The sequence below is a fragment of the Chelonoidis abingdonii genome, chromosome 8 (genome assembly GCF_003597395.2).
Source record: "Chelonoidis abingdonii isolate Lonesome George chromosome 8, CheloAbing_2.0, whole genome shotgun sequence".
Taxonomy (NCBI): Eukaryota; Metazoa; Chordata; order Testudines; family Testudinidae; genus Chelonoidis; species Chelonoidis abingdonii.
In genome coordinates this window covers 84,653,155-84,680,579 of record NC_133776.1, presented here as the reverse complement: position 1 = coordinate 84,680,579, position 27,425 = coordinate 84,653,155, and the positions used below count along the sequence as shown (strand labels likewise).

The following is a 27,425-nucleotide window of genomic DNA, read 5'->3' as shown; positions in this document are numbered from 1 at the left end:
TCCCTGTGCCACTCCACCCTCCCCCCCATTTGAAAAGCATGTTGCAACCACTTGCATGCTGGGACAGCTACCACAATGCACTGCTCTCTGTGGCCGTTGCAAGAGCTGCTAATGTGGCCATGCCAGTGCGCTGGCAGCTGTCAGTGTGGACAGACTGCAGCACTTTCCCTACTGCGCTCTACAAAACGCTCTATCGCTCTACATCTGCAAGTGTAGCCATCCGTTAAGAACAGGCACGTAGCCTGCTAGTACAACTGCCCGTTTGAAAGGGCCCAAGGGCACATCCAGTCCATTATTACTAGCATCTATTTTGCAAACTAAAAATGAATTAAAATTTTTGCCCAATCTTCACAGATCAGTGCCAAATAACGATGGATCAACACTAGGAAAATATGGAAGCAGCTACTGATGAAAAGCAAAGCCTAACATTATGAATTTGCAAATGGGATGCAATTTCAGCAGTTAAACATTTACATGCTGGTACAGAGAAGTAGGAGTATTAAAATCCAGTAACAGAACCTATGAGGGGATCAGAATGGGGGCATTCACATCTTGATACATGATGTATTAAGTGGATACATCATTGGGCATGAAGTTGAACATACAGACAAGAGGGGCATCGAGGACAACACAAAATGATTGTCTACAGTGCAGCCCATTATCCTGACCACAAGGTCAGAACTCTCTCAGCTGGACATTTGAAAAATTACAGACTAAAACAGTCTGGTTTTGCAGATGAGGGGATGCACATGGTATGCAAGGCAAGGAGGAGAGGACAACTATACCTGTACGCTATGTTTCCTACATTGTGATTACTCTAACTTCCACACTTGTAAGCAGAACAGGCAAGGAAGATGCAGTAATACAGAACACCACTTGAATCACCGCATGTACATTTTGCTATTTTAATGTATCTCCCTAATTATCATCCACTGTTTACGATGTCAGAATCTCATAGCACAATGTCAAAAAGGTTCTAATGCACTACTCAGTGAATGTTTTGAACAACAAACTTACATGCTACCCCAGTGTGGGTTTACCCACATTTCCCATGGTTCCATTGGGTGAGGGTTACAGCGTTTTACTCCATGGAACAACCAAGGGTTTGGATCCTTAAACCAGTGGATAGCTTGAGAATAATGGGTATATCAAGATTCCACACATTCCAGAAGCATCCGTGTGGAGACCAAGGGATACAGTATAGCTTCCAAGGCTCTCTCAGGATCCACATTGCCAGTCCTAATTGAAAAGTGCTTCAAAACCCCACCACCTGAAAGGGATGTTGCAACAGGTCTATCTACAATTAGAAATACCCTGCTCCCTGTCAGGCAAGCATGCTAGAGAGAACAGCTACTCAACTCCATTGTTTTTCTCTGTTCCTATGTTGAGCTCTATAGCTCCCCTGGGATTTCTTAGATGTCTGGAGGCAAGAGAGAGAAAGTAACAGCTGCTGCTCTCCCTCCTATTTAAGTTCAACCACAGTTGCTAGCTTCTGTACTTCACAGCAAAGGGAGCATGATAAGCAACGATCTGACTTATTAAAACACAAAATCAGAGTAAGTATCTCTATCTCAACATATTTAGTTTGACATTGGCCAAGAAGATATTCATATTTTTATTTTTCATATACCCAGAAAAGCTTATGACTTCACTTTATAAATCCAAAAGGAACAAATGATGCTTTTATGTGAAAGCATGGAAAGCATGTTAAATTTATCATAATGATCCAAGTACAGAGACTCAGCTGACCTTGAATAATTTACCAGATATCTACTAGCCACAGACCTATTCAAACGACTGGTGATGGGCCACCAAAATCGTCCAGAGGCCTGTTGAGAAGCTCAGCCCAATCCTTGCTAATGGAAATAGGAAAAGCATTAGCACTGGTACAAGATGATGTCTCTTGACCTTCTATGGAATTTCAACCTTCTTTCATGACAGCCTCTTGTCATATCAGAGGACTCCACCACACCAACTTAGGCAACTGAAGGGAGTTTCTGTCCTTGCCCCAGCACCAGTGGATCCATGAATCATATCCACTGGCCTCACTTCCAAATCTCCACTGCACAGAAGCAGGCAGGAAGGGATGCACAATGTGGAGAGCGCATGCATATCCCTTATATGGGCTCCCCAAATTTCACCCACTGTAATAGATCTATGTGTTGCCAAGAGGCAATTACTAGATAAATCATATACATTCCTTTGGAGCTGGGACTAAAACCCCAGCTCCAAAACTGCAAACTTCTACTCACTTGAGTTAAAGAAGTTCTCCCCAATTGGTGACAATAGTTGGTTCCTTATCCATCTTTTTGGGCTAGCCACTAGAGGGAGAGATATCAAATGTTCAGAGCCAAACTAGACAGCACCACCAACTGCAAAGTAAAACCACACTCCTGGACTACACAGAAGGCTGGAGTCTCCCCTAAGAAAGGTGTGTACTAAAAGACCTTAGTCATCTCAATAACTTGTTAAACCACCTTGTGTTTGGGGTTTTTTTTACACCTCGGAACAGGAACTTCCACAAAGAAAAGGCTATTGACAAGCCTGGCTTTAAATTAAAAAATTAATGGCAGTTGTCTAAATCTTCCAGAAAGGACATACTATATGATTTGCCAAGGGTTACATACAGTTACATTTTTTTCTAAAAAGAGTAATATTTGTTAGTGTTAACTAGCCAACCTCTGATCTTAGAGTGGAGAGTAACTTTTTGTTTCCTTCAACTGAATTTTAAGTAAGACAAGTCACACAATTGGAAACAAATGTCTGAGTTAAAAGTTGAACTATTTTCCCTCATTATTTACTATTTTATCCATAGATGTTACCTTCCCCAGAAAATTACCAGTACAACGAAGTTTTAAAAACATGTGTCCGTGAAAATGCAATAAGACAATTCAAAAGTTTCACTGATATGGATTATGTGTGTGGCTCATATGGCAACTGACATGTTTATTTGCAAGTGAACTGCACAAAATGAATAGTAAAAATACTAATTTCATTTCTTGCAAGTTGTTTTCTACGCTCGGTAGTCAGTCCTCTCTCGCACCAGTACTAAAGACAATAAGTAGGCCCATGTTGTACTGATATGGGAGACAAAAATAAGGCTACCATTAATGTGTATGCTGAATTAGGGTTATCCAGGTTTGTCTTGCAAGCTTTGCAGAGCAATTAGATGAAGCTCTAGTGGGAAGTGGCCATAATTAACTTACTGTGATACACCAACATTGCTGTTAACTCCTTGTTAAGACACATCACAGGAATCTGTGATAGGAAAAGATCAGATCCCTGCTTCATCACTCATTGCTATACAAGTGTTCTGCTGCAGTCCTGTCAGTGCAAAAGCTACAGATAAAGCAATAAAACAAGCTGACTTCTGACTCAAAGGTTAAGCCTCAGTTTTATGACTAGCAGAGGGAGGAAGCTTTACAGACTTGCTGTTCTGCCAGGGCTAATGAAGGCCCTATAATATCTCATTTCCTTTTCTTGAAGGCTGTAGTATCTGATTTAACATAACTTTAGAGTTAGGTGCAGCGACAACTGGGACCATACTTGCTCAGGTATGAGATTTTAAATAACTTCAGCACAAGATCCATGTGTTTGTCCAAGGGGCATAAGGAGATGTAAGCAAATGTCACCAATATCCTCTCCAATACATTTTCCTAATAAGCATCACAGACATTTACAAAAAGAAAAATGAACCTCATGGAATATGTGACAAAGACATCTGTTCGTAGGAACAGAGTTAAAGTCAAGCAGGCCCAGCACAGATTCTGGCTATGGCCTATGGGTACAGCTGCGCGTATGTCACGGAGGTCTGGGATTTCTGCAGCGGCTGGTGTGGGCAGCTCCTGGGCCAGCAGGAGTAGCAGCATTTTCGGTGTGTGGGAGGGGGCTCAGGGCTGGGGCAGAGGGTTGGAGTGCAGAGCACCACTTACCTAGGGGGAGTCCCCCCCAGCTCCCACTGGCATGTCGCTGCAGCTCCTAGGTGGACGGGCCAGGGGGCTCTGTGCGCTGCTCACGACCACTGCCTGTGCATCTCCCATTGGCTGCAGTTCCTGGCCAACGGGAGCTGCGGAGCCAGCACTTGTGATGGGAGCAGCATGCAAAGCCCCCCTGTCCGCCCCTCCCCCTAGGAGCTGTAGAGACATGCCATGTGGAGCTGGGTAGGGGAGCCTGCTAGCCCCGCCAACCCTCCCCTCCACACACCAGCAGGGATCCCAAGCTGCACGCCACTGCACGCCTGCCCCCCCCCCACCAGTGGGGGTACCGGGCCACCCCCCAGAGCACCCACAGTGCCCCCCCCAGAGCACCCCCAGCCCAACTTTTAGTTAGGAGTATATAGTAAAAGTCATGGGCAGGTCACAGGCCATGAATTTTTGTTTACTGCCTGTAACCTGTCCATGACTTTTCCTAAAAAATACCCCTGACTAAAACACAGCCTTACCTATGGGCCACTGACAGTCCACCAAGAACTTGCTAATGGTTTGTGGGGATACGGCTGGTCACATGGTGCTGGCTCTAGTTTCCAGCTAATGAATCACAATCAAAGGCTGTTACAATATATTAAATATTTTCCTTACATCCATTTCTAATGTTTGAAATTACTCTAGTTGCCACAGGATGTTCTGCAATTGTGAATGGGAAGGAGGGTGTTCATGAGACACTTGAGATATGATCCACACTACAAAAAGTCTGTGATCGCTTTAAGGAGGGTGGTTTGGTTAGGATTTAAACTCAACAGTACGGACACAGAATTTAAATGATCAATTTTAATCGTCTGTTTGTTTATTTTAAAGAGGTTGTATTGTCCATTAGAATGAGACTGGAAGTCAGAGCTCCAATCTGGGAGCTATGCATCCTGTTCTACCATAGACGCATTTGTGTGACTTTGAGCAAGTCATAACTTCCTCATGCTTTAGTGTCCCAGTCTATAAAACATAGATAACACCATAGAAGTGTTGTGAGGATTACCTCACAACTCTGAAGATGTAAAACACTTTTACATGTGTCACATCATTAGAATCCTAAAGAAAAATTAATTCCCAAACATATCTTGTTTAGGTAATTAAATGGTTTATTCAGAGTCATTTTCAAATTATGGTAAAAGAGATTATAACATTTTGGATTTACTAGACATTAACTTAATCATTAAAGGTGTAAACATGGGCATCTGCTAATCACTCATCTACTGCACCAACCAAAAGCAAAATCAGGACAGGAGTAGAACCAATCCAAAAATGCATGCTTGTGGCCGTAGTTACCAAGAACAAACCACTGAATATTGGAAGCATGACTTGAAGTTGGCTGCATGATCACAGGAAACACTCAGCCTTACATTTGCCCTCCTAACTCTCTTACTCTGATGCTCAGCTTGTTGAGCTGGGGAATTTGTCCAGAGTATTAGCTGGGGCTGAGTCAAGCACATGCAAGATGGGCAGGGGATTCTGCATCAAACCCTGCATCAAAGCAACTGTCCAACCACTTCCCATGGCCTTATTTTCAGTTGTGTTTACAGTGGGGAAACATAAGTGCATGCATGCACATGTGCACTTTTAAATGGGCTTGTGAGGAGTTTTCAAAACCTGTAGTTGGGAGGTTTGTTCTAGAAAACCTTTTCATTAAATCAGGCTCTTAGCACTATAAACCTGCAACCATACCACACAGTATGAGCCAGGCAGATCTCAAGTTAAGTAAATTGGGTAGTCAGTACTTCAGAAGACCACCTCAAAAATACTAAATTGACACACCAGGATCACTATGCTGCTAAACTTACTGTCATTTGGCTGCAATGTAAAATTGAGGTTCTAACCACTTGTAGTTATGAAGATCTCATGGAACTATATGAAGAACAAGATCATTGAGCTTGAACGCCCTGGTCAAATTTCAACTCATATAACTACATCCTGCCAATCTAAATTCCAGCAGCAATTTCAATTGGATAAAAGATTTTTCTGCATGAAGAAGAGTTCTTAAATGTTGCAGAGTTATTGTGTGCTATTGTGCTACAGGTGCAACATTTTGCAGCAGAGGCAACTGTTTTTAGCGATAAATTAACTAGCACTTGATTCATGTACTAGTTTTAGTTTGTTAAGGATTTTACATTTATTCAGCGACTTTAATTACTGTATAGTTCGATGAATCCGAGAGTAATAATACATATGAAACTCATGCTACTCTTATTGAACATATTAACCCGAGTGAAGGTTTACAAATTTATTTAAAACAATTATAATAGCTTATGGGAGCTTCCCTCTTGGGACTAATGATTGCAAATGGAAGTGTGAAGTTTGACATTCTCCAGTTCTCTTAGTCCATCCCTCCTCACTTTTAAACACTTTAAAAGGTTCATATGGGATCAGGTCCTAAGCAACTACTCAAAGGAATGACAAACTGGTTGTTTAAAGGAGGCATGTTTCTTGAATTGTGGAACAAACTACTGTTCAGATTTGGCTCCATTCCTGCACCAAGTTTCACTGACTTCATGGGAGCAGGGCTGTACTGGCATGATTCTGGGCCTATATTTGGAGAAATCTCTTTGGGCAGGAAAAGGAAGACCTGTACAGCCTTTCCTGTCCTAAGTATTTCTCATTGCAGCCATCATGTGATGCCACAGAAGCTTTCCTTCTCCATAGTTTCCTGTTACACACCCCTTGTTTCATAAGGGTGTGTTTATAAACACGTCATCCCTGTATTTTCCACTATAAAAAGTTTTTTTTTTTTTTAAATGCACACTCTTGAAGGCAGGAACTGCACCTCCTAGTGTGGTTAGAAAGCACCTTGCACACTTTGAGCGCACTCACAACCTAAATAAATAATAGTAACCATACAACGTTCCGTACAGCGTTGTGGGGTGAGGGAAGAAGGGGATTATTTTAATAAATTGTTTTAATTCTTGATATCTACCCTGATAGAAAGGGGATCACCTGGCTCCTGCGATAAGGGAAATGTTCCTAATACCAGGGAGAGTGCCTGTGTGGGGGTGTCCAGATCCCTGCGAGGGTGGGAGGGCAGATCTCCCATGAGAAAAGGGCAAGGCACACTCTTCAGGAGTGAGCACTGGGGAAAGGGGGAGGGGGTGTCTCTTGGCTCCCAGGGAACTGGAGGCTCCAGAATAAGGGGGGCCCTGGGGGAAGGACAACCCTTTGGGAAAGGGTAGGGGAGGCGAATCTGCTGGACGACAGAGAAGTGGAGGCTCCAGGAGGAAGGGCCCCCATTAGCCAGTCGGTAGCCCTGGGGATGAAGGGAAGGGATCTCATGGCCCCCAGGGAGGTGGCGGCTCCAGGCGGGAAGGGCCCCACCCCTCCAGGTGGGGACCCTGGGGGAAGGGCAGCCCTTTGGGAGGTGGAGGCTCCAGAAGGAAGGGCCCTGGGGAAGGGATCTCTTAGCCCCCCAGGGAGGTGGCGGCGATGGGAGGAAGGACTCCACCGCCCCAGGCCGGGGGGCCTGGCAGACACGAGTCTCCTGCCACCTGGGGAGCGGAGCCTGGAGCGGTGACTCCGGGGGCCCCCACACCACGCGCAGCCGCCGACCCGGCCCCGCACTCACCATGGTACAGATGGAGGCGAGTCTCCGGACCGTCATCAGTATTTCCATCCGCCCGACCCGGCCCCGGACCCCGCAGCCGCCCCCGCGGCCGCCGACGCCATGTTGGGACCCAGCCACCCAACTGACAGCGGCAGCCAGAGCCGCAGGTGGCGCAACAGCCAAAAGGGTCCGGGCGCTGCCGGTGCGGCAGCGAAATGGCGCCGGGTACCCCCGCTGCCCTGCCAGGAAGGCCCGCCCCTCCTCCGCTCTTCCTGCCTCAGGTCCCTTCCGGCCGCCTCCGCCCGCCCGGAGATCACCCCTTCGCTTGGCGTGTGGGACCAGCCCACTGCCTCCCTGCAGTGCTCCTGGGACCGGGGTCCCGCCGAGCCAGCAGCGGAACCGCCACAGGAGGGGTCTGGGGCCAAGGCACAGGGCCGGGAGTCAGGAGAGCCCGGCTTTGCTCCTGGCCCTGCTGCTGAGGTCCGGGGTGCACCCACCGGTTATAGCGCCTTCCTTGCACATAGGAAGCACCCCTGCTACAGCTCTTTAGTGGCCTGAGTCACTTAGCCCTGCTGTGCCTCAGTTTCCCCATCTGTAAAAAAATAGCTACCTCACAGATAGCTACTTCACAAGGTGATGTGAGATATTAATCTTTGTGAAGCACTTTGAGATCCACGGGCAGAAAGTACTCAAGAAGAGTGAAGTGTTCATATGTATTAATTGTTCTGGTGTAGTGTGGAGAGGCCCCCTTCAGGATCAACCTATTGAGCTGTGCATTGAACAAATGTAGAGAGTGACTCTGCGAGTTTACAGCTATGCCTAATTGTAAGGAGAGGCCTACATAGCCACACCTCGTGGGGTGGCCATTTTTCATCATGAAACTAAGAGGACATGTAGGACCTTATGGAAATTCTTTATTTGGATTTTTTTTTTCTGTATTCTGAACAAGAGACCAGACCACCAACAAATTGGATTTTAGAAATAGATTTGATTTGATAAAGAAGCCTGACCGTGGTTTTGCATTAAGTAATTTTATGCCCTTCTGCAGCATGTTTATCTAAGCAGAACCACAAAATGGATTATTTTAGTGCATAGTTCTGCGAGTGATCACAATGGTGATTGTACATCAATGGGAAAAATCGGTGAATGCTATTACAGCTTTGCCTGATGGCACATTGCATACCAGAAACTAATTATTATTTTTGTTTTAAAATATATAAATATGCAGATTAATAGAAAGGTTGCCTGAGTTTATCTGGACAGTTAAGTTTTATGTAGAATGGTTTATCAAACTCAGAAATAATCTGATAACTTTTTATTAGCTACATGTGTAGTTTGGTTGAAAGGTCCTGATTAATAATACCAAAGACTGAAGCCCTGTGTCTAGTTGCAGAACAAGTACAGTATGGGCAGTGATAATACAGACTACCCCTTACCTGTGTCTCAGCTCTGACCTTATGGAAACACCTCTACGGATAGGACAGTTTAGCTTCCAAGGCACAATCTTTTTTATGAGGCCCACAGGCTTCAGCTCTGTTTGGGTTGTTTGCTTGCAGCTATTTTCCTTCCTACAGATTGCATTTTCCATGTCATTTAGTACTTGCTCTCACGGGAGAGCCTTCAGTTATTTAAAAAAATAATACAGACATAAAGAAGGCTAAGTACTATTTTAAACATTCCCATAGAGAGTGAAGCAACTAAACTAGGAACCGGAAATCCAGAAATAATGAGATTTGCAGAACCTTTAACTAGATTTTTTTAAATTAGTTCCCTCTTTCCCACACCAAAATAGTACAAAATCCTTACAAATATTTATTTTTAGTATGGTACCACCTAGTATGGTCCACCAGAATCAGAACTCTCACATGCTATGTAAAACATGGAATAAAAAGGACAGTCCTCTGAAAGAGCATCTCCTGATGTAATTGCTAGGTCATACACCCTACTTTTACCCCTCCCTCAAATCAAAAATAAAAAATATATTGCCCATGAGTCAAAGTGAAAGGCTGACCAGACAATGGAAAGGTTGTTTCACACAGTTGTTTGATACTGTTTTATTGTTACATTTTCTTATATAATGCAAGAATATTTTTGTACATTTCACAGTTATGCTAATTTTAAGCTACAATGGCAGAAAGATCACACAAATGCCATTTTTGTTTAGTGCAGAAGCTCTGCATGGTGTGAGAACTGGCCTTTGGGCGGCAGGTTTGCTACAAAGAAAGTCAAACAAAGCTATAAAGAACAATCTATTGTTGTTTAAAATGTATTCAGAGTCAGAGGAGTTATACAAAAACTGCCAGCAGCGAGTCTTGTCACAGCACCAGCTAAAGCCTGCTACAAGTATATTTTCTCTTTCATTTAGCTTCTTTTCCCAGAAATGGCTCATCTGAATGTACCAGTCCAGAGCCTGTTTGCTACAACTGAGGATATACATTATCTAAATTAACAGTTGTTATCAATACATTTTCAGGGAAGGCAGAATAGTCTTGTAGTTGAAACACAAGAATAGGAGACAGGTCTGACTCCAAGCCTGACCACTGACTTGTGTTACCTTGAGCAGATCGCTTCATCTCTCTGCTCATCTGTCTCTCCCACTGTAAAATGTGCAAGGGTTAATTAAAGTTTTAAAAGCACATTGTCATCCTCATGTAGAAGACATGCTAGAAATGCAAAATATGTTTTTTAGGATGCTCCCTGCCTGAACGTGTGTGAGTGCCAAATAAAAGAAGTAAAAACACATATTTAAAGCCATAGCCAAAAGCAACATAGACTAGTAAATAAATATCGATTAAAGTTGGTCCAGAAATAAATAACACACAATCTCCCCACAACATGCACACATGTAGAACTTGGGATGGGACCACCCTAAAGGTGCTTTGTGAAACATTTAGAACTTTTGAAAAAAGTTTTGGATTTTACTATACTTAAGAGTTTTGCAAACATTTCCCCCCTTAATTTAAGCCATTGTTTTCTCAAGGAAAGTTTAATTAAAAGCATGTTACCCTAGCAAAATGTAAGCCCATTGTACACAAACATAATAAAGATCCTCTTGAAAAATAATTCTTGCTCTGAATTATACAATCCTAAATAGTGTGATTCCTTTCAATATGGTTTCACTCAGCAAAATGCCATTTTGACAATGTATAACATTGGATAAAGAAAAGATTAGGAAGCCTCAGGCATTTACTACATAATTTAAAAGAACTGTTTCAATAATTTGATTCTAAAATTTAAGATTTTTATAAAAATGAGTTGGGGAAGGTTGTTGGGTTTTCAAAACTTACTGAGCATAAAAATGTTTCATGATATATTTTTTAAACTTTCAACAAAAAAGTTCTGGAGAGGGAGTTCTGCATGGTTTTGGAAACTACAATGGTTAGAAACTCAAGAGTACTGTGATAGTGCATAAGAATCTGAAAGCAAAACTGTTTAGAAACAGAAATTGACTGGTCTAGTTTGAGGATCCAACCTGAGTGAAATGATGTATTAATGATGAAAAATAACCACAGGCCAGATTGTCGATTGTTTCACCAATTTTCCTCTACAGAGGATCTGTCTCTTACAGTTCTGTGTTTGTGAGCTGAATAGTTGAGGTATAGTAACACAGGTGACAAATTTGTTTTTAAGTATATAAATATACCTTGACAGATTTGCTGTATATTGATCTTAAACAACCTTCCATGAAATTTGCCTCAGTGAGAGAGCAGGATAAATGGAGGAAGAGAACAAGAAACATTTTTGTCAGAGTAGCTGGCATTTCTATCACAAGATCATCACAATGTTTCTGCTATTATGTACTGGAATCAGTTGTCGTGCCTTCCTTTAGGACTTCTAAATAGGTATATGTTCTTCTATCAGCATTTTTGCTTATATACATCATCCCTTGTTACATTGCTAACTTATTTGGCCTTTTCCCTGTGGTGACACTCTTTTGGCCTCCTAATGGTTTGGCATACATTGCCTTATTTGTATATTACTCATCTACATATGCTTTCAATAGCTAATGACAACAAAAGGCGCCTTGATCCTTTAATTAGTAGCTTCCAATGAAAGACAGACACAAGAAGACAGCTTTACCAGTTGATCACAAGAGTTGCTCAAATCAAGTTTTTTTTAATATATTCAGACTATGGCTTAGTAACTCATTTAGAATTGAATTATTATTTGATCAATATATTAAATCAGAATTCCACTCCCCCTCTCCAATAAATGTGGCCTGTTCCCACAAAACATCTGTGAAATTGGAACAATTTTTAAATGAAATTTCTTGTGCCATATTTTTCATCGTTTGGATGTTTGAGAACTTGCTTTCAGATTCTCACTCTTAGAAACTGGAAACTGTGGCGAGAGGCCCCATTCCCCAAAAGCTACATGGTCTGGTGCTTATTCACAGGACTGGGAATCAGCTGATCCTTCTGGGTTCTAGTCCCACCTCTGGAAGTGACTATAATAGTTTACAAAGCAATACTACTTGGCCCTCACATAGCAATTCAATACAAGTTTTATTTAGTAATTAGCAGCACCCTCATTTTACAAATGGAGAAACTGAAGCTTCCTAAGTCACTTGACTCCTGTGCCTATTTCCCTAGACCACGGTGAACCAAGACCAGATTTCAAGAGTTTAGCCTCCAATATGCACTCAGAATGCTGAGCTCTTTTGAAAATGGGAACCAGAGCTCTTTTGACAACCTGACCGTAGTGCACTGAGAATAGGGTTGGGAGTCTGGAGACCCGAGGCCTGATTTTCCATTCTGCTACATTAGTTTTCTGTCACCATAATACTCTTGGATCTTAAAACCTACTCTAGGGGGAACTCAGGGCCATGCTGTGACTGAAAGATGCTGCAAGGCCCTGAATTCCCTGCATATAGGGAGCAGATCCAGAATAGCCAGCTCTGTACTCTTTTCTCTTCCAGGAAGCTCCAGTGCAAAAGGTGTTGCAAGGATAGGAGAGGGTAGTGGCTAGTGTATTCCCACATCTGAGATGGCTCATCACCCACCCACAGACCTTTGTAGCAATGGAACACGTTAAAGCTGCCCTAATGTACACTGGAGCCCACGGTGCACCATTACTCCCTGGGCTGGGCACAGCAGCACGGTAGGGATGCACGTAGACCTTTTTTGACTCTAGGGTTGACAGTCCATCACCATCACTAAATTCACATTAAAATTTCCAAAAGGATAGTTGTGACCTAACACAATGCTGACACGCATACCCACACAGTCTAAGTACAGACTCATTGCATTGTTACACCGTTGACAATTAAAAAAAAAAGCAGCTATCAACAAATGATTCTGTTCTTGAACGATAATGAAAAGTATTGACAATATTTGTGTCATCTAATAACTTACAAACACCCAAAGGTATTGCTTCCTGAGAGGCTGCAAAATACAATCTAAATTTGATTAAATCCTTATTGTAATGCAGAGGAATGTCCATCAGCTCAAGCTCTCTTAAGGGAGCCAAGTGCATCACCTGTAACCAACAGATCAGAATGGACAGCAGAGAATACTGGGTCCAGTTGAAAGTACAAAGGGAATTTAGATAGGCAGAACAGAATTATTCAAACTACAATTTCATCAGAACAGTTCAGGGTGGCCATATCTTGCTGAAACAACCACCATGACGATTAAAAAAATAGGAGGATGTGTTTTCAGCTCAGAGCCAAGGTACAGCATGTAGAACAGGCAGCAAGAAAAGATAAAGCAACAGAGTGAGCATGGTTCATAGGAGGCACACACTTTATGTGGAATGTCTAGTGGACATGTCACGTTTTGACTTCTGATTGGCCGAGGAATGCAGGAGTCAGTTTTCACTGGAGTTGATCAGAAAGTTTCCCTCCGCTTTGCAAAGTTGCTGTCTGAGCAAAATCGTCAGAAAGAAGAGACCAGTTGCTCTGATACTTCTCTAAAAAGCTACTTAAATGAAATGAGAGGACTTATCTATCCAAGGATTTACAGCCTAGAAAAGAAGCAAAGAAGTTATTTTCCCCTTTTTCTCCCCCTACTCCCAGTAGAGCTGATCAGATCTCAGTTCTGGCATGCGTCTCATCTCTCAGAATACTATGTCACAATTTTCTACTAACTTTCTCTTGCTTCCCATACCCGAGAATCCTGTCTTAGACTGTGTGCCCAACAAAATCATCAAGCTTGTTGTACTTGGCGGCAGTAACGTTGGCAAGACAGGTAAGTCCACACGGCTTTGTTTGGTTTTACAATGTAACTGTATTTACATTTTATGGTCAAATTGATCCAAGTCTGTATATACTCCAGACCATAACTGTTGTATCTGTTTAATTACTGCTTTAAAAATGCTCGGCATTTTCTGTGAGATGGATCAGAACATCCGATATATGTAGTTCAAATGTGAGGTGGCATTGTCAAGTGGATAGGGCATCGAGTAGGTGTCCAGAGTCCTGCATTCAATTCTCAGCGTTACCACTGACCTACTGTATGATCTTGTACAAGTCACTTCACTGTGTCTCAGTTTCCCCATCTGAAAAATGGGACTAATGATATTTGCCTTCCTGGTGTGTAGCACTTTGAGCTCTGTGGATGAAAAAAATATTATTTTCCACATATTTTTCTATGATTTGGGGTGAGAGGCAAGGAAGAGAGAGAAATTGAGTGTTTAGTTTTTGTATGTGTGGGCTGTGATTTCACAAATAAGCAAATTTTAATAGGAACAAACTTTGTTTTACTATATCGAAGGTCCCACTTCCACTTAGTAAAATTTAAGCAGTCACCATTTATAGAAATTTAAAGTAGCTCATTGAAGATAGTGGCATATCTGCATAGTTAAACAGCTGACTAGATGGGGCTGCATGTCAGTGGTGGGTGTAATAAGCTTTTAAAATGGAGTCTGTGGGAATGCTGCATGCAGATAGGGCTTGCAGAATCAGATCCTTCATTGTTTGTCAGTTGATTAATTTTGCCAGCTGATTTGGGATGAAAGGCACTATAGAAATGTTGCTGTTACTGTGAAAAAAATACCACAGTTCTTCTCAATAAGAGATCAAGAGGCAGCAAAATGTTTTCCAAGCTTTCTAGCCCTAGCATCTTTGAAATCATCAGGAATTAAGATGAGCAAGAAGTCCTCACTTGCTGCAGATTGCTCACTTGCACAGCATGTGCAGTTTGTCCAGTGGATAAAATGAAGAGATTCGCAGATCTGAGGCCAGAAGGGACCATTAGATCATCCAGCCTGATCTCTGATATCCATAGACCAGGTCTTCAACCGTAGTATTGTAAGAATTTGCTTTGTTTTAGTTCATCAAATTATTTTAAGCCCAAAGGGCAGATTGTCATAGCTTCATTGACATTCACTTTACTCCATGAGTAGCCCCATTAAAATCAATGGGACAACTCAAGGGACAGGGTGCTGGCAACCCAGAGTGATGGTATCATGCTCTGACCCCAAATCATTTCCTACGCGGGCAAAAAATGGAGCCATATGCCCAGAGTAATATGTGAACAATGTTTAGCATGGTGCTACACCAAGTCAGCCAGTAAGACATTACATGCATTCTGCAAAGGCTGATATTAACTCAGATTAATGGCCCATATTTTTTCCTTGTTTTGCAGCCCTGGTTGTGCGCTTTCTCACTAAAAGATTTATTGGAGACTATGAGGCCAATACTGGTAAGTCTACTTCCTAGTGCGGCATTACAGATAGATTCCATTTCCAGCCATTGTGTATTACAAGAAAGTGAAGCAGTTGGATATCCATAAGGTGCATATTTCCAGTTAATTGCCTCAGGTTATGAAAACAATAAATCAAAGGCTCATTATTTACGATCCTTTTAGTCAGTATTATTTCCACCCTGATGGAAAAGGATCAGAGGGAAAGATTGGCTTGGGGACATACCTACAGTAAAATGCAGAATCAAGGAATGTTTCATATATCAGCTGAACAATAGAGGCTAAATGCTACCCTCCCTGTGCAACCCCAGTGCAGTCAATGGGATTTCACTTAGAGTGTAAGAATCAGCCCAGAATTTTGTCCTATGTGTTTGCTTTTTTCAGTGACTTTAGTGCTGATGTAGAATGCTAGATTGAAGTCCTCTGTACTCAGGACAGGTACAATGGTAACAGAAGCTTTCCCCACTTTGCCCTGCTATTTTGTCCAATCCTGACCCACAGGGAACATCTGGGAGCAGGGGTGCCAACCTGTGGCTCCGAAGGCACATGCGGCTCTTCAGAAGTTAATATGTGGCTCCTTGTATAGGCATCAACTCCGGGGCTGGAGCTACAGGTGTCAACTTTCCAATGTGCCGGGGGGTGCTCACTGCTGAACCCCTGGCTCTCTAACAGGCCCAGCCCCCATTCCACCCCTTCGTGCCCCCTCCCCATAGCCTGCCATGCCCTCGACTCCCCGCCCCCTGAGCCTCCTGCATGCCGTGAAACAGTTGATTGGGAGGTGTGGCGAGGGAGGGGGAGGCACTGATCAGCAGGGCTGGGAGGCTCTGGGAACAGAGAAGGGGTGCTGATATGGGGGCTGCTGACATGTTACTGTGGCTCTTTGGAAATATACATTGGGAAATTCTGGCTCCTTGTCAGGCTCAGGTTGGCCACCCCTGTCTCAGAGGGTATGATGCTGTGACCCATTTGCTCCACACCCTCTCTGCCAACCAGGACACCCACTGTATTGGCAGGGTCTGTAAAGTGGATACCTGTGTACTAGGAATTGTACTGAGACCAGCTAACTCATCTCACATGTAGGCCACTTAATAGCTATGGGTCAACGATCAAGCTTGGCTGGATTAAAATTAGTGATTTTGTAACTGTTTTGCTTTGGGAGATACATGTTGAGTTGAGAAGGAAGAGTCAGAAATAGGGATAGTAGAACCAAAAGCCTTTGATCTACCCTGCCTGTCTGGTGAGTGATGGTCTGGAAGCTTGTACTGACTGCCCCCATCCACTGACCCTAAGTAAACCTTGACAGTTCAGTCTCTGTACTGCTTCTCTTTCTTTTCCTCCACTTTTCCTGCAAGACACTGTCAATCAAGCTAGACTTCTAAGTTTCACAATGGATTGCTGCCAGACAGATTGCTAAGAACTGCATGTTTTTTTTCCATTAAGCTACCAGCCCTACAGCCATACTGGAGCAGAAACAAATACGCTAAAGATAAGAAACAGGTGTTAGTAGATCTGTGATCACATGACCATGCTTCTCCTGCAGCTGGATATAAGGCAGAACACTATCAGCATCTGGAAGTACCTGCACTTTTTCCTGTGATATATTACAGAGTAGGGACATTATATTGGTTGGTCTTTGTTCATGGGTTAGGTATCTCCCCATAAAACAGCACAATCTTTTCCAGCGTAACATCTGATACATTTTCGTAGGGCTCACAGAAGAGTTATTCATGCAGTGCAGTCAGGTTTTAAATGTACTATTTTAATGCTGGATTCAAATGCAGTGAACTTTGCCATAGTGAATGTCCTCATATTCTAAATGTTTCTGTGAGCTCAGATATTTTTCCATTGGAGCAAAGACACCTGCTTCTGTGAACCAAATTTTAGAGACATTTCTCACAGGGATGATATATTGTTTTAAACTAAGGTTCACATGCATCACAGTTGGCGCTAATTGGCTTGTTCATAAGTAGTCTGAATTGAGGCCAAGGACTGAATAGGCCATGAAGAGTCAACTCCCTGCTTTCCCCTAGAGGGGATTCCTCCAGGTCAAAGTTGAAACATATTGCATAGGCAGTAGCAGTGAAGCTTGTACTGGGAGAGTATGAACAGTGCCACACTGACAGCTGTTGAGACTGTAATTCTCTGTTTAGCCATGTGTAACAGGGGCTCTTACCTCGTGAGTGCCTCCTGCTGCTGTGTGCAGTACTGCAGTCCTTTTCCCGTTCCTGGTATCCTGTAGGTTGTCGGCCTCACTTGGCAGGTTGTCAGTGGCTTTGCCTTCCAGCCAAGTCACAAAGTCCAAATGAACTCCTTCCAGGGTAGTAAAGAGTCCAATAAATGAAACAGTCTCTTTGCCCTCGCTAGGGTCTTCAGTCCAGCTCTGGGCCCTTTTACTTCAGCCCTTCACTTGGGGTTCCCAATGAGACTTGTCCCCTACTCAGGATTTACATCGCTTGGCCTGGGAACCCACTACTCCAGATTTCGATTCTGGGACCCTATGCACAGCAGCCATATACTACTCACTTCAATTCGTTGCTGCTATTTCATTGAGCCTCTTCCCTTATCTTCATCCCTGACAGTAGGGTTAAAGTTCTCAGGTCCTCTTTCTCTCCCATCTTAGGCAAATGCAGCCACAACCACACTCTGGTTGTTCCTTGAGCTCCTGTGGCCAGGGAAGAGTCTCCTCCCTTGCTCCTCTGGTCCCAGCCAGGAACTGCTCTGTTAAGGCCCAGCAGTTTATCTGCCTGATTATCTGCCTCTGTGCAGCCTCTCTAGGCAGGCCTGGAGGACCCACATTCGTGGCTCCTTTACTGGGGCTGAGTGTAGTAGAACCATGTAGCAGCATGAAGCCACAAAGGGCCTGTCACACCATGTCACTTGTATTATGTTTTATAGCTAAACAAAGAGGACATCAGTCTCCAAGCTGTCATTATGTTAACCATGGATACTTCATAAACCCTAAACCTAAGCTTTCTTTATGTTGTTGGACCTGCAATACAAAAACAAATATAGTTCAAACCCAAGCCTAGAAACTTTTATCCAGCCCTCATGTGCTGAACCTTACTGATTTGGATAAAATGGAACCCGGATACATGCCACCCCTGCTTTGGGGGTTTCAGAACCATAGTCTGACTGATGAGATTCTGCAGACCCATAATAATAACCTAAACTTTCTAGTCTTAATGCATGGTTATGTGCTCCATTTACAATACTGTATGTATTTGGCATGCTTTTCCTTGCACTTCCAGTAGAAATCCATGGAAAACAGCTCACGCCTTTAACAGTGAATTTCCTGATTCACTTGTGATTACAAGTACTTCCAATCTGCATTAAAGAAGGGTGCTGCTCTATTTGGAATCAAAAGCTTATTTTAAGTGTGCACAGAAATCCCATTCAGGTTGTCCTCTCTCATTCCAAAAGAGGTAGCAGACCATTAGGAAGGAGTCATCTGTCAGACAGAAGAACAGATATTCCTCAGTAATGTGAAGTATGAGAGGGGAGGCCGTGTTAGTCTGGATCTGTAAAAAGCAACAAAGAGTCCTTTGGCACCTTATAGACTAACAGAAGTATTGGAGCATAAGCTTTCGTGGGTTGTCAGACGCATGTCAGTAATGTGAGTCACAGGAGAAATCATAGGCCAGTATTTGCAACCATTGAAAATGGATTCTGGATTTGAAACTGTTGTGTTGCTCTTTAAACATGTCACATAAAATAATCTGGCCTGATTGTTCCACGGGTAAAGTAGTTTATAAAGAATTTAATTTAATTTTTAATAAAGAGTTTAAAAATGAAGAATTTAGATACAGCCCAGGGTGGGAGAAACACCCAGTCAAGGAACATATATAATACTATGTTACCTGGGCAACCAAAAATTCACCCCGGTTGAAAGGGCTAGCCTGGGACCTACGTACCATATAAGTCCCAGGACTCAGAACTAGAATATTCTGATTTTGACTGGACTTACTTTTTTTTCTCCGTTACATGTACTGTCTCTAATTATCTTACTTTTCTATTAGGTGCCTTGTATTCAAGAAAATTCACCATAGATGGAGAGCAGATCTCCTTACAGGTGCAGGATACACCCTTTGTCTCATTGGAGGTAAAATGTCCGCTTAATGCATTTATACTTCAGAATACAGTGGGTGTCTTTTGTTCATTGCCAGCTCTTTGGTCTCCCCTATACGTAACTCTTGTCATTAGCAGATGTGCCTGAGCCAGAACATCAAATCCAAATGTGGACATCCCAGCTCAGAAGGGCTCTGCCCTGCCGTGCCTACTCCTTTAAGTCAGGCCCCTTTCAAGTTAAGTCAAGACCAAAAGAAATGACTTAGTGCAGCCCAAGTTTAAACTGAGGAATAAAACTGCAGGGTTAGCTCGCTTCAACCAAGTCCTTGCTTAATCTAATTGCTGGCCAGGAGTTCCTGTCCCTGGATGGGCAGAAGGAACTCTCAACTGTCCAGAGGCCAATCTGGCTGCTCAGGTCAGACCTCCTCTCCCAGAGCGAATCTCTCTTCCTTCTGAGGGACAGTCTTTATAGCAGCTGTAGAAATCTCCAGCTGGGGACCTTCATAGTATCTGCATTAAACCACTCCTTACTTCTCAGGTGCATGAGGTGGATAAGCCCCACCACACCAACTCCCCATCAGATTTCAGGGCATTCTGGTTATAATTCATGGCTAGGGACCTCTCCATATAAGAGCAGTGCTACACTGACTCTCTTTTTTGGAGCTGGTTTGGAAGCAGACCAAAATGGTGGAAATTTCACAGAAGCACCAAATTTTGTGATTTTTTTCTCCTTGAATGGTGGAAATCTCACAAGATCAACTGTTTTCATTAAGTTTCTAAGATTTAGGGCCAAAATTAAACACATTTTCATCAACACTGAACCCAAATCCTAGGTTGGTTTTTCCTTGAAACCAAATCCAAACCCACATTTAACCTAGCACACATCTGAATCCAAACACCATTTAACAACCTCATCCTCTCTCATGTCAAACCTCGAAAGGTTTGAAGATCCTGTTTAGTTTAGATAAGCACCTGAAAATAGGGGTGCTTCTCTGTGTCCTGGCTAAGTTATCCCATCCCTAGTTTGCAGAGCTAGACAGGAAATCTCATGTAGTCCAGGAGTCCATCTCAGTTTCTTTGATCACTATAAATTGGTTTAAGTGAAAAGCCAAAAGTCCCAATCGCGTCCCATGCCTTTTTAGAATGTAGGTGGGTGAGAGAGAAGAACATATATCCTGGTCATCATTCATTCTGAATGCTACCATCATCCACACTGACAAAAGGAAGGCAGGGAAACCTCCAGAACCCTTTACAAAATGTTTTGGAAACTTGGTCAGATTTTGTGGGGAGAAATAAAAAAAAATATTCTCTTTCTATAAACAACTATTTTTCCAAGGAAATTTAATTTAAAAACCACAGGTTTTTCTAATGAAGCAGAAGTCTGTGCTATGCAAACAATATTCTATTTTGAAAGGAATTCTTACCGTACTTGTAAGGCTTCCAGAGGAATAAAACAAGAATAAAAATGCATGCAGAAGCCCAGATCTCACATTTTTGCTAGAGCCAAACAGAACTTGACCCTGCAAAGTTTTGAGTCTAGTTGAACCAAGGATTTTAGTAGGTTTGAAATTTAGTAAAAGAAACTCTCCTATCAGGGACACAAAGTACAAAATGACATCAATTGCAAAGTATAGTCTTTCTATCTATTCATAAAAATAGAGCAGATGATCAAAAAGTTGTGTTGTAGTCTGAAGCCCTAACTAAAAACCTTAACTATCATTTTCAGAGGATGAAATTCACCTCTTTGCAGAGGCCAGCATATGGCTTATATGCCACTTACGCCCTCAAAGTAATGCTTAGGTAGGAATTAACTGGTGCTAGCTCTCTGCATAGGTGTGACTATCACTCAGAGAGCCTGTTGACAAAAATTAGGCAGTGTCACCAGGAAAGCATGATAAATATATAATAAAGGGAATCCACCTTTCATTCTATCCTAGGAGTGGGGGGAGAGTAAAGGAGGTCCACTCCCCTTCCTTTCTCTCCAGATATAAAATCATTTTTCAGATTTCACTATTTTGACTAGACACTGACCCGAGTTTTGATTTCTGGAACCAGGGCTGAACTCTGCAACATTCAGAGGTGTTACCCTCTGAGGTTTGGAGTCAGCACTATTTCTAATTTAATTACGGAGGCTTCATTTCCTTTGTCTCAGTCAAAGCCCTGCACTGTTTCAATAATTCCCACAAAAGCTTTTTAGCTTGGGTCTGTGTTCGCACCAAATAGTGTAACTGAAGTGATTTCAAGGGCTAATTTCTGAATTGAGCCATCAAAAGAATGTTTGACTAGGTTGTGTTTATGTGTTTTCTGAGTAGGTCCTTGAGCAACAATGAGTCACTTGCACTCTGAGATCTGTGTGCAGTGATTTCTGGAGAGAGTCATGTGGAGTTACTCAGACTTCTAACATTGGAAATGTTAATGTTCAAAAAAAGCCAGAAGCAGATAGATAACTGGGTTTGTTCGATGATTAATTTCTACTTGAAATATCTATAGCCAGTGACAATGTGTAGTTTTTAATTCATAAGGAGACACGTCTGTAAACAAACTAACTCATTAGTCTTTTATTTTTGTGAATAAAACGTTCCACTGAGGATTATCACATCTATCTTACAGCTGGCTGGGCCCAACCATTGTAACTGAGAACTTCTGCTCAGGGAAGCTCTCTGCATGATGCATCTGTTCCAAAGAAGTTTTCAAATCCTTGTTTATAGCAACTAGTTCTTTCCCCTGCTAAAACGAGCTAGCTGGTGAAAGGGGCTGGGGGATACAAAGGAGGGCTACTTATATACAGATCAGTTATAGTAACAGTGCAAGCTTCCCCTCTCCCCTCACACTGCCCTACCAATGTGCTGACCTGGGGCACCAGAGAGTTCACTCACCTTAACCTTTGAACTGCCAGTGAAGCTATCTATTCATTCTAAGGTGTTTGTGAGGTTAGACACCTGTTCAGCAGGAACTGGACTGAGACCCAGCAGCTCATTTCACATAAACAGTGGTCACTTCTTATATCCTGAGAGTTGCATTCCATGTGAAGATGATCCATGAGTATCTCAACCCTTTAATGTCTTAGGGTGCTGCTGTACCAATGATATGGCCTTACTGCTGTGTGCAGCCCACAGCGCCACTAATAAGAAAAATCCAAAGACAGGATGGGATCTAGTGTCATGGCACTGTGAGATTGAAGAGACGAGGGGTTAATCGATTTTTTGAGCCATTGCCTCCAATGTCTGTGGTCTAAACTAAAGAAAAGATTTTCAGAGGTACAAAGGGCAATTAGGTACCCAACTTCCAGTGAAAGCTGGGCCCCAACTCCCATTTGTACCTTTGAGAAATCTCCCCCTAAAGCAAAGATTGCTCTTTTAGTTTTGCCTACAGTGTTCCTCCTGCTGTCTGATCAGTTATTACGTAATACATTTAGGCCATCATTTTCAACCCCAAGTGCCTGAAGTTAGGCTCCTAAACCCATATTTAGGTGCCTAAATAAAGTGACCTATTTGGGGCGAGTGCTGAGCACCAACAAACCCCACTGAAGCCAATGGGAGCTGCACATGCTCAGCACCTTTGAGAAAACAGATCACTTTTATTTAAGTGCTTGAATGTGGATTTAGGAGCCTAACTTTAGACAGCCGTGGTTTAACATTTTGGCCTTTTCTCCTATTTTCTTGCTGTTGAATTTGACAAGTTAAATATGTTTCATGCTGAGAAGAAGAGAAACAGAATTCCATACAAATGGTCGATATAATAGAATAATGTTTTGGTAACGGGGAAGGGTCTGAGAGGTTCCTGAAGTTCAATTTTAATTTAGGGTGATTAGATTTTGGGTCTGTCCTACAGCTTTCATTTAGCCAATTAACTCATGGATTATTTTTATGCCAATTTATTCTGGACAATGTATTGATATTGGGCCATTCAATAATTTGATAAGACCCCCAGAATTTAATTTGGCAAAAGATATTGGGCCAGACATTGCAAGATGCTGAGCATCCCCTGGTTAGGTTTCAAAGGTTCCAGGAGACTTTAATTCCCTCTGACGTTAGTGGTGACTGAAAGTGCTTAGTACCTTGTAGGATCTGACTTAGAGTGGAAGAAATTAGAAGGACTTGTATGTTGGTTTCAAAGAGCCTATAATATTGGCAGAAACATTTATTATTAGACCAAGCCTGCCAGACTAATAACATGCAAGCCTAATCTCTCTGTCTAATTGAATAAAACCCCAGCAAGGATATTAAAAGTAATCAATTAGGCTAAAAAACCCTCATACTTAGAAATGAACTGATCACAGCTCAGGCCAAAAAGTAACACATCAGCTTCCTTTGCATTGTTTCCCTGGTAATTGTTATTCCTGTCCTGATTAGGAGCAATGATGTTATGACACCTGATATGGGCGCTCTTGGACTGTGCAGGCACGACAAAAAGACAGCTAAAAGTAATCAGAAATCCACTGCCTCCTGGAGAAAGTAATCAGTGTTCAGGCCACCATTTATTTTCAGCTCCAGTGAACAATCACTTGCAGCAGATTATTTTTTCTAAAAAAATCTGAATTTCCAGAGAAATTTGCAGATGGTAAGATCCATCAGACAGTAGAAAAGTCTCCTCAGGGAAGTGGTAGAAACCCCATCCTTGGAGATATTAAACAATGGACCGGAAGAGGCACTAACGAAGGTACTCTAGGGAACAATCTTTCCCTTGGATAAGTGGAACTAGACTAGATGATCTAACAGTTTTTTTCTGTCTAACTTTCTGGCTCTAACCTTGATGATGCCATTTATCACCCCTGATAACGGGAGGAGAGGCGCTGAATACAGATTCAATAAATAAAAAATCCATCTGAACAAAGCATCAATGTTTTGACCATTTTTTAACCACTGAACAACTGCCTGGTCTCCACTCCAGTATCTGTGCTTCCAGGTCCTGTTCATAATCCATTGACATATCATGGTATTTCATCCAGGGGCGGCTCCAGGCCCCAGCATGCCATGCACGTGCTTGGGGCGGGAAGCCACGGGGGGTGCTCTGCCGGCGCCACGATGGCGGCAGGCAGGCTGCCCGCCCTCCGCGGTGTGCCTGCAGAGGGTCTGCTGGTCCTGTGGCTTCGGAGGACCTCCCGCATGGTCAAGCGAACCGTCCGCAGGCAAGCTGCGGAAGGCAGCCTGCCTGCCGTGCTTGGGGCAGCAAAATTCCTAGAACTGCCCCTGATTTCATCCTAGACCTGGCACATTCAACAGCAGTTGGAGATGCTTTTTGCTTTATACACGTGTCAGATTAAGTAGCAGCAATGTGATGAAATGGAGCAATTGCCTGCTCCCAATGCTGTATGATCACTTGCTGCTGCCCTGTCTGATGGTAGCTTTTTTTTGCTTCTTAAGGTCTGGTCTACACTTGGGTGTGTGGGGGGGTGTCGATGTAAGATACGCAACTTCACTACGGGAATAGCGTAACTAAAGTCGATGTATCTTATTTCGACTTACCTCCCGTTCTCACAGTGCGGGATCGATGGCTGCAACTCCCCCCATCGACTCCGCTACTGCTGCTCGCCCTGGTGGAATTCCGGAGTTGACGAGAGTGCGTTCGGGGATTGATATATCGCGTCTAGATGAGATGCAATATATCAATCCCCGATAAATCGATCGCTACCCGCCGATCCGGCAGGTAGTGTAGACATACTCTTATTACTGTCTGTGTTCTAATCTCTCATCTCTTGGTTTTGATGGCAGGATGATAATGACAGTATTTGCTGCCAGGAGCAAATAAACCGTTCAATCTACTGGGCAGATGGTTTTGTATTCGTTTACTCCATCACGGACTACGATAGCTATCGGGTCATCCGACCCCTGTACCAGCACATTCGCAAGATCCACCCCAACGCCAACATCCCCCTGCTTCTGATGGCCAACAAAGGAGACCTGCTGCGAGCCAGACAGGTGTCCTCCAGAGAAGGGCTTCAACTGGCCAATGAGCTGGGTGGCACTTACTGTGAAGTGTCAGCCCGGGAGAACTGTGAGGGGGTGCACGAGGCCTTCCAGCAACTTTGCCAGGAGGTGGGCAGGATGATTGGGAGCTGCAATGGGGAAAAACGGAGAGGGCTCCACCTCATCCGGCCCAAGTCTCCAAACATGCAAGACTTGAAGAGACGTTTGAAACAGGCACTGTCTTCAAAAGGGAAATCTGCCACTACACTTTGACATTGCTGACAGCTAGTTCAAAAAGCAAGCAAGCAAGCTGATATTTATGTCTTTATTCCCTCAAAATTCAGTAGGCACATTGGTTTTTAAAGATCTCAGTTAAACATCCTCTGTTTCCTTCAGCAAAAGGACCTATTGAATGGATGTTTCTGAGCAAGAGTTTAGAAACTGTGTTTAAAAAAATAACGTCAAAAGCTATGCACTTTTTAAAAGGGGGACATCGCCAAGTAGTTTACATCTAAAATTTACATTTCATTAATAAGAAAAGATTTTTAAAATCCTAGAGGACTGAAGAGAAATGTCTTGGGTTTTTGCTTTGGGATATAAATATTCCCAAACACAAACATTAGGAGCCAAAGCATGACAACAGGAGAATGAAACTGACTATATACAGAAAGTGAAACTCCACTAGACTACTTTCCCTATTCTGTGCTAGCTAAGTGAAATTCAAAAAGCAACCAAAGAGAAATGGTGAAAACTAAGTGAGATTCAAATTAGATACTTTAAATTATGTTATAAAGTTATTACTAATAATGGAAATGATTTTTTCAAATATGATTTTTATTATTACAGTGCCTTTTTAAAGGAAGCATAAAAAAATCACAGTTCTTTGATTTTTTTTATTTTTATTATTACAAGTAACACCTAGGTTGACTGTAACTGAAAGATTGGAGGAAAAAGATGTTTCTCTAATTTTTTTCCGTTTGTTTACTTTGACAGCACTTTTTAGTTAGTTTTACTATAGTCTGCTGCCTGCATTTTTGTGTGGGTCTTTCACATGGCAACAGGAGAGAAAAAAACATAAAAAAAATAGAGAAGTGTGATTGTAAAATCACAAAATGGGCTGGCAGCATCTCCTTGCAGAGTGTCTCGGCATGCACATCTCGCAGTATAACCTTCATCACGTGATTTTTTTTAAAATAGGACCTTAGTTTTGTTAGCATTGTTTGTAGAAAAAAAAGTTTAACTGTATAAATAAAGTTAATTAACCCTCAGAGCAATTCCCACAAAGCCGACTCAGCAGATGATCCAATCTTATTGCCTGCAGTTGGTTTGACTATGTTTGTGTGCCTGTGTATGTACACAACATTAATCCACAAGGCCACACAGGTATTGCTTCATTAGTTGTGCATTGTATGCAGAAATGACCTATAAGTGGACATGGACCAAACCACAAAACACTAATCCTGTTCCAAACTTTCAGAGAACTTGGGAGTCTCCAGGTTAGGGATTTGGTTAGGGTTGATCCTTGTACAAGAGATCATTATTCTGAGTAGACTAAGGGAATAAATAGATATCTCTGTGAGGAACAATACATCCTGATGCTTTTACATACACAGGCCTGCAGCAGGACTTAATGATTTGAAGGTAACTGTTATGGATTAATCCAAGAGTACAGAGACTCATTGCTCCATCTGTCTTCAGTGCTTCACACAAACATATTTAAGAGGAGATTTATGTTGCATTTTTATAAGAAAGTATCAATGAGGGCTGGACAACCTAAGATGCTTTTGCAACACTATTTGGCTGGAAGTAATTTCACTAAGAAAACCATAGCTCCATTCTTACTCAGCACACAGCTTCTTATGGGCATATTTGAAGCACGAGGAGATTAACTGACAAGCAGTCATGCTAGGGTGGCCAGGGCTGAGCTGGTATGTGAGCTGAAAGTCTTTTTTTTTAATATTATTTTAATAAACAAGGCTATTTGAAGCTGTATTCTGTGGTCTGGCCAGTTTTATGGCAACAGCAACACCACAAAGGCATCCATCATACTGTTCTTAACCCAGAGTGGAAAAGAACCAGGTTTGAGCATGCAAAAGCCAAGATATAATGGTTATTTAACAGTCTCTCTCAGCAATTTACAGGAACATTAAGTGCAATAAACTTCAGTGAATTACGCTGAGGAACACACAGATAATATCCCAGTTTAGAAAAATCCATAAGACTATAATTACAAGGGGATAATACTGAGCTAAAACAACAGTCTTTAAGGTATAACAAGCAACAGGACTGT

At 42.6% G+C, this 27,425-nt stretch overlaps 2 protein-coding genes across 4 annotated transcripts in view; one reads left to right on the top strand and one right to left on the bottom strand.

Annotated features, from left to right (window-relative positions):
- LOC116819795 (ubiquitin carboxyl-terminal hydrolase 12-like) overlaps positions 1-7,735 on the bottom strand; it is a 50,581-nt gene extending 42,846 nt beyond the window's left edge. Inside the window, exon 1 of one of the 3 annotated variants that reach the window (XM_032771794.2) lies at positions 7,543-7,735. In XM_032771794.2, the coding sequence (XP_032627685.1) occupies positions 7,543-7,590 (48 nt within the window). In that variant the 5' untranslated portion in view covers positions 7,591-7,735. The remainder of the gene's footprint in view (positions 1-7,542) is intronic. The other 2 variants (XM_032771795.2, XM_075068786.1) reach the window with 2 other exon arrangements.
- A 5,580-nt stretch (positions 7,736-13,315) lies between these two features.
- On the top strand, positions 13,316-27,127 carry LOC116819797 (ras-like protein family member 11A-like). The gene is made up of 4 exons (XM_032771798.2): positions 13,316-13,709; positions 15,108-15,164; positions 19,181-19,263; positions 24,941-27,127. The coding sequence occupies exons 1-4, from the start codon at positions 13,565-13,567 to the stop codon at positions 25,406-25,408; spliced, it is 753 nt and encodes a 250-aa protein (XP_032627689.1). The 5' UTR covers positions 13,316-13,564; the 3' UTR covers positions 25,409-27,127.
- The last annotated feature ends 298 nt before the right edge of the window (positions 27,128-27,425 follow it).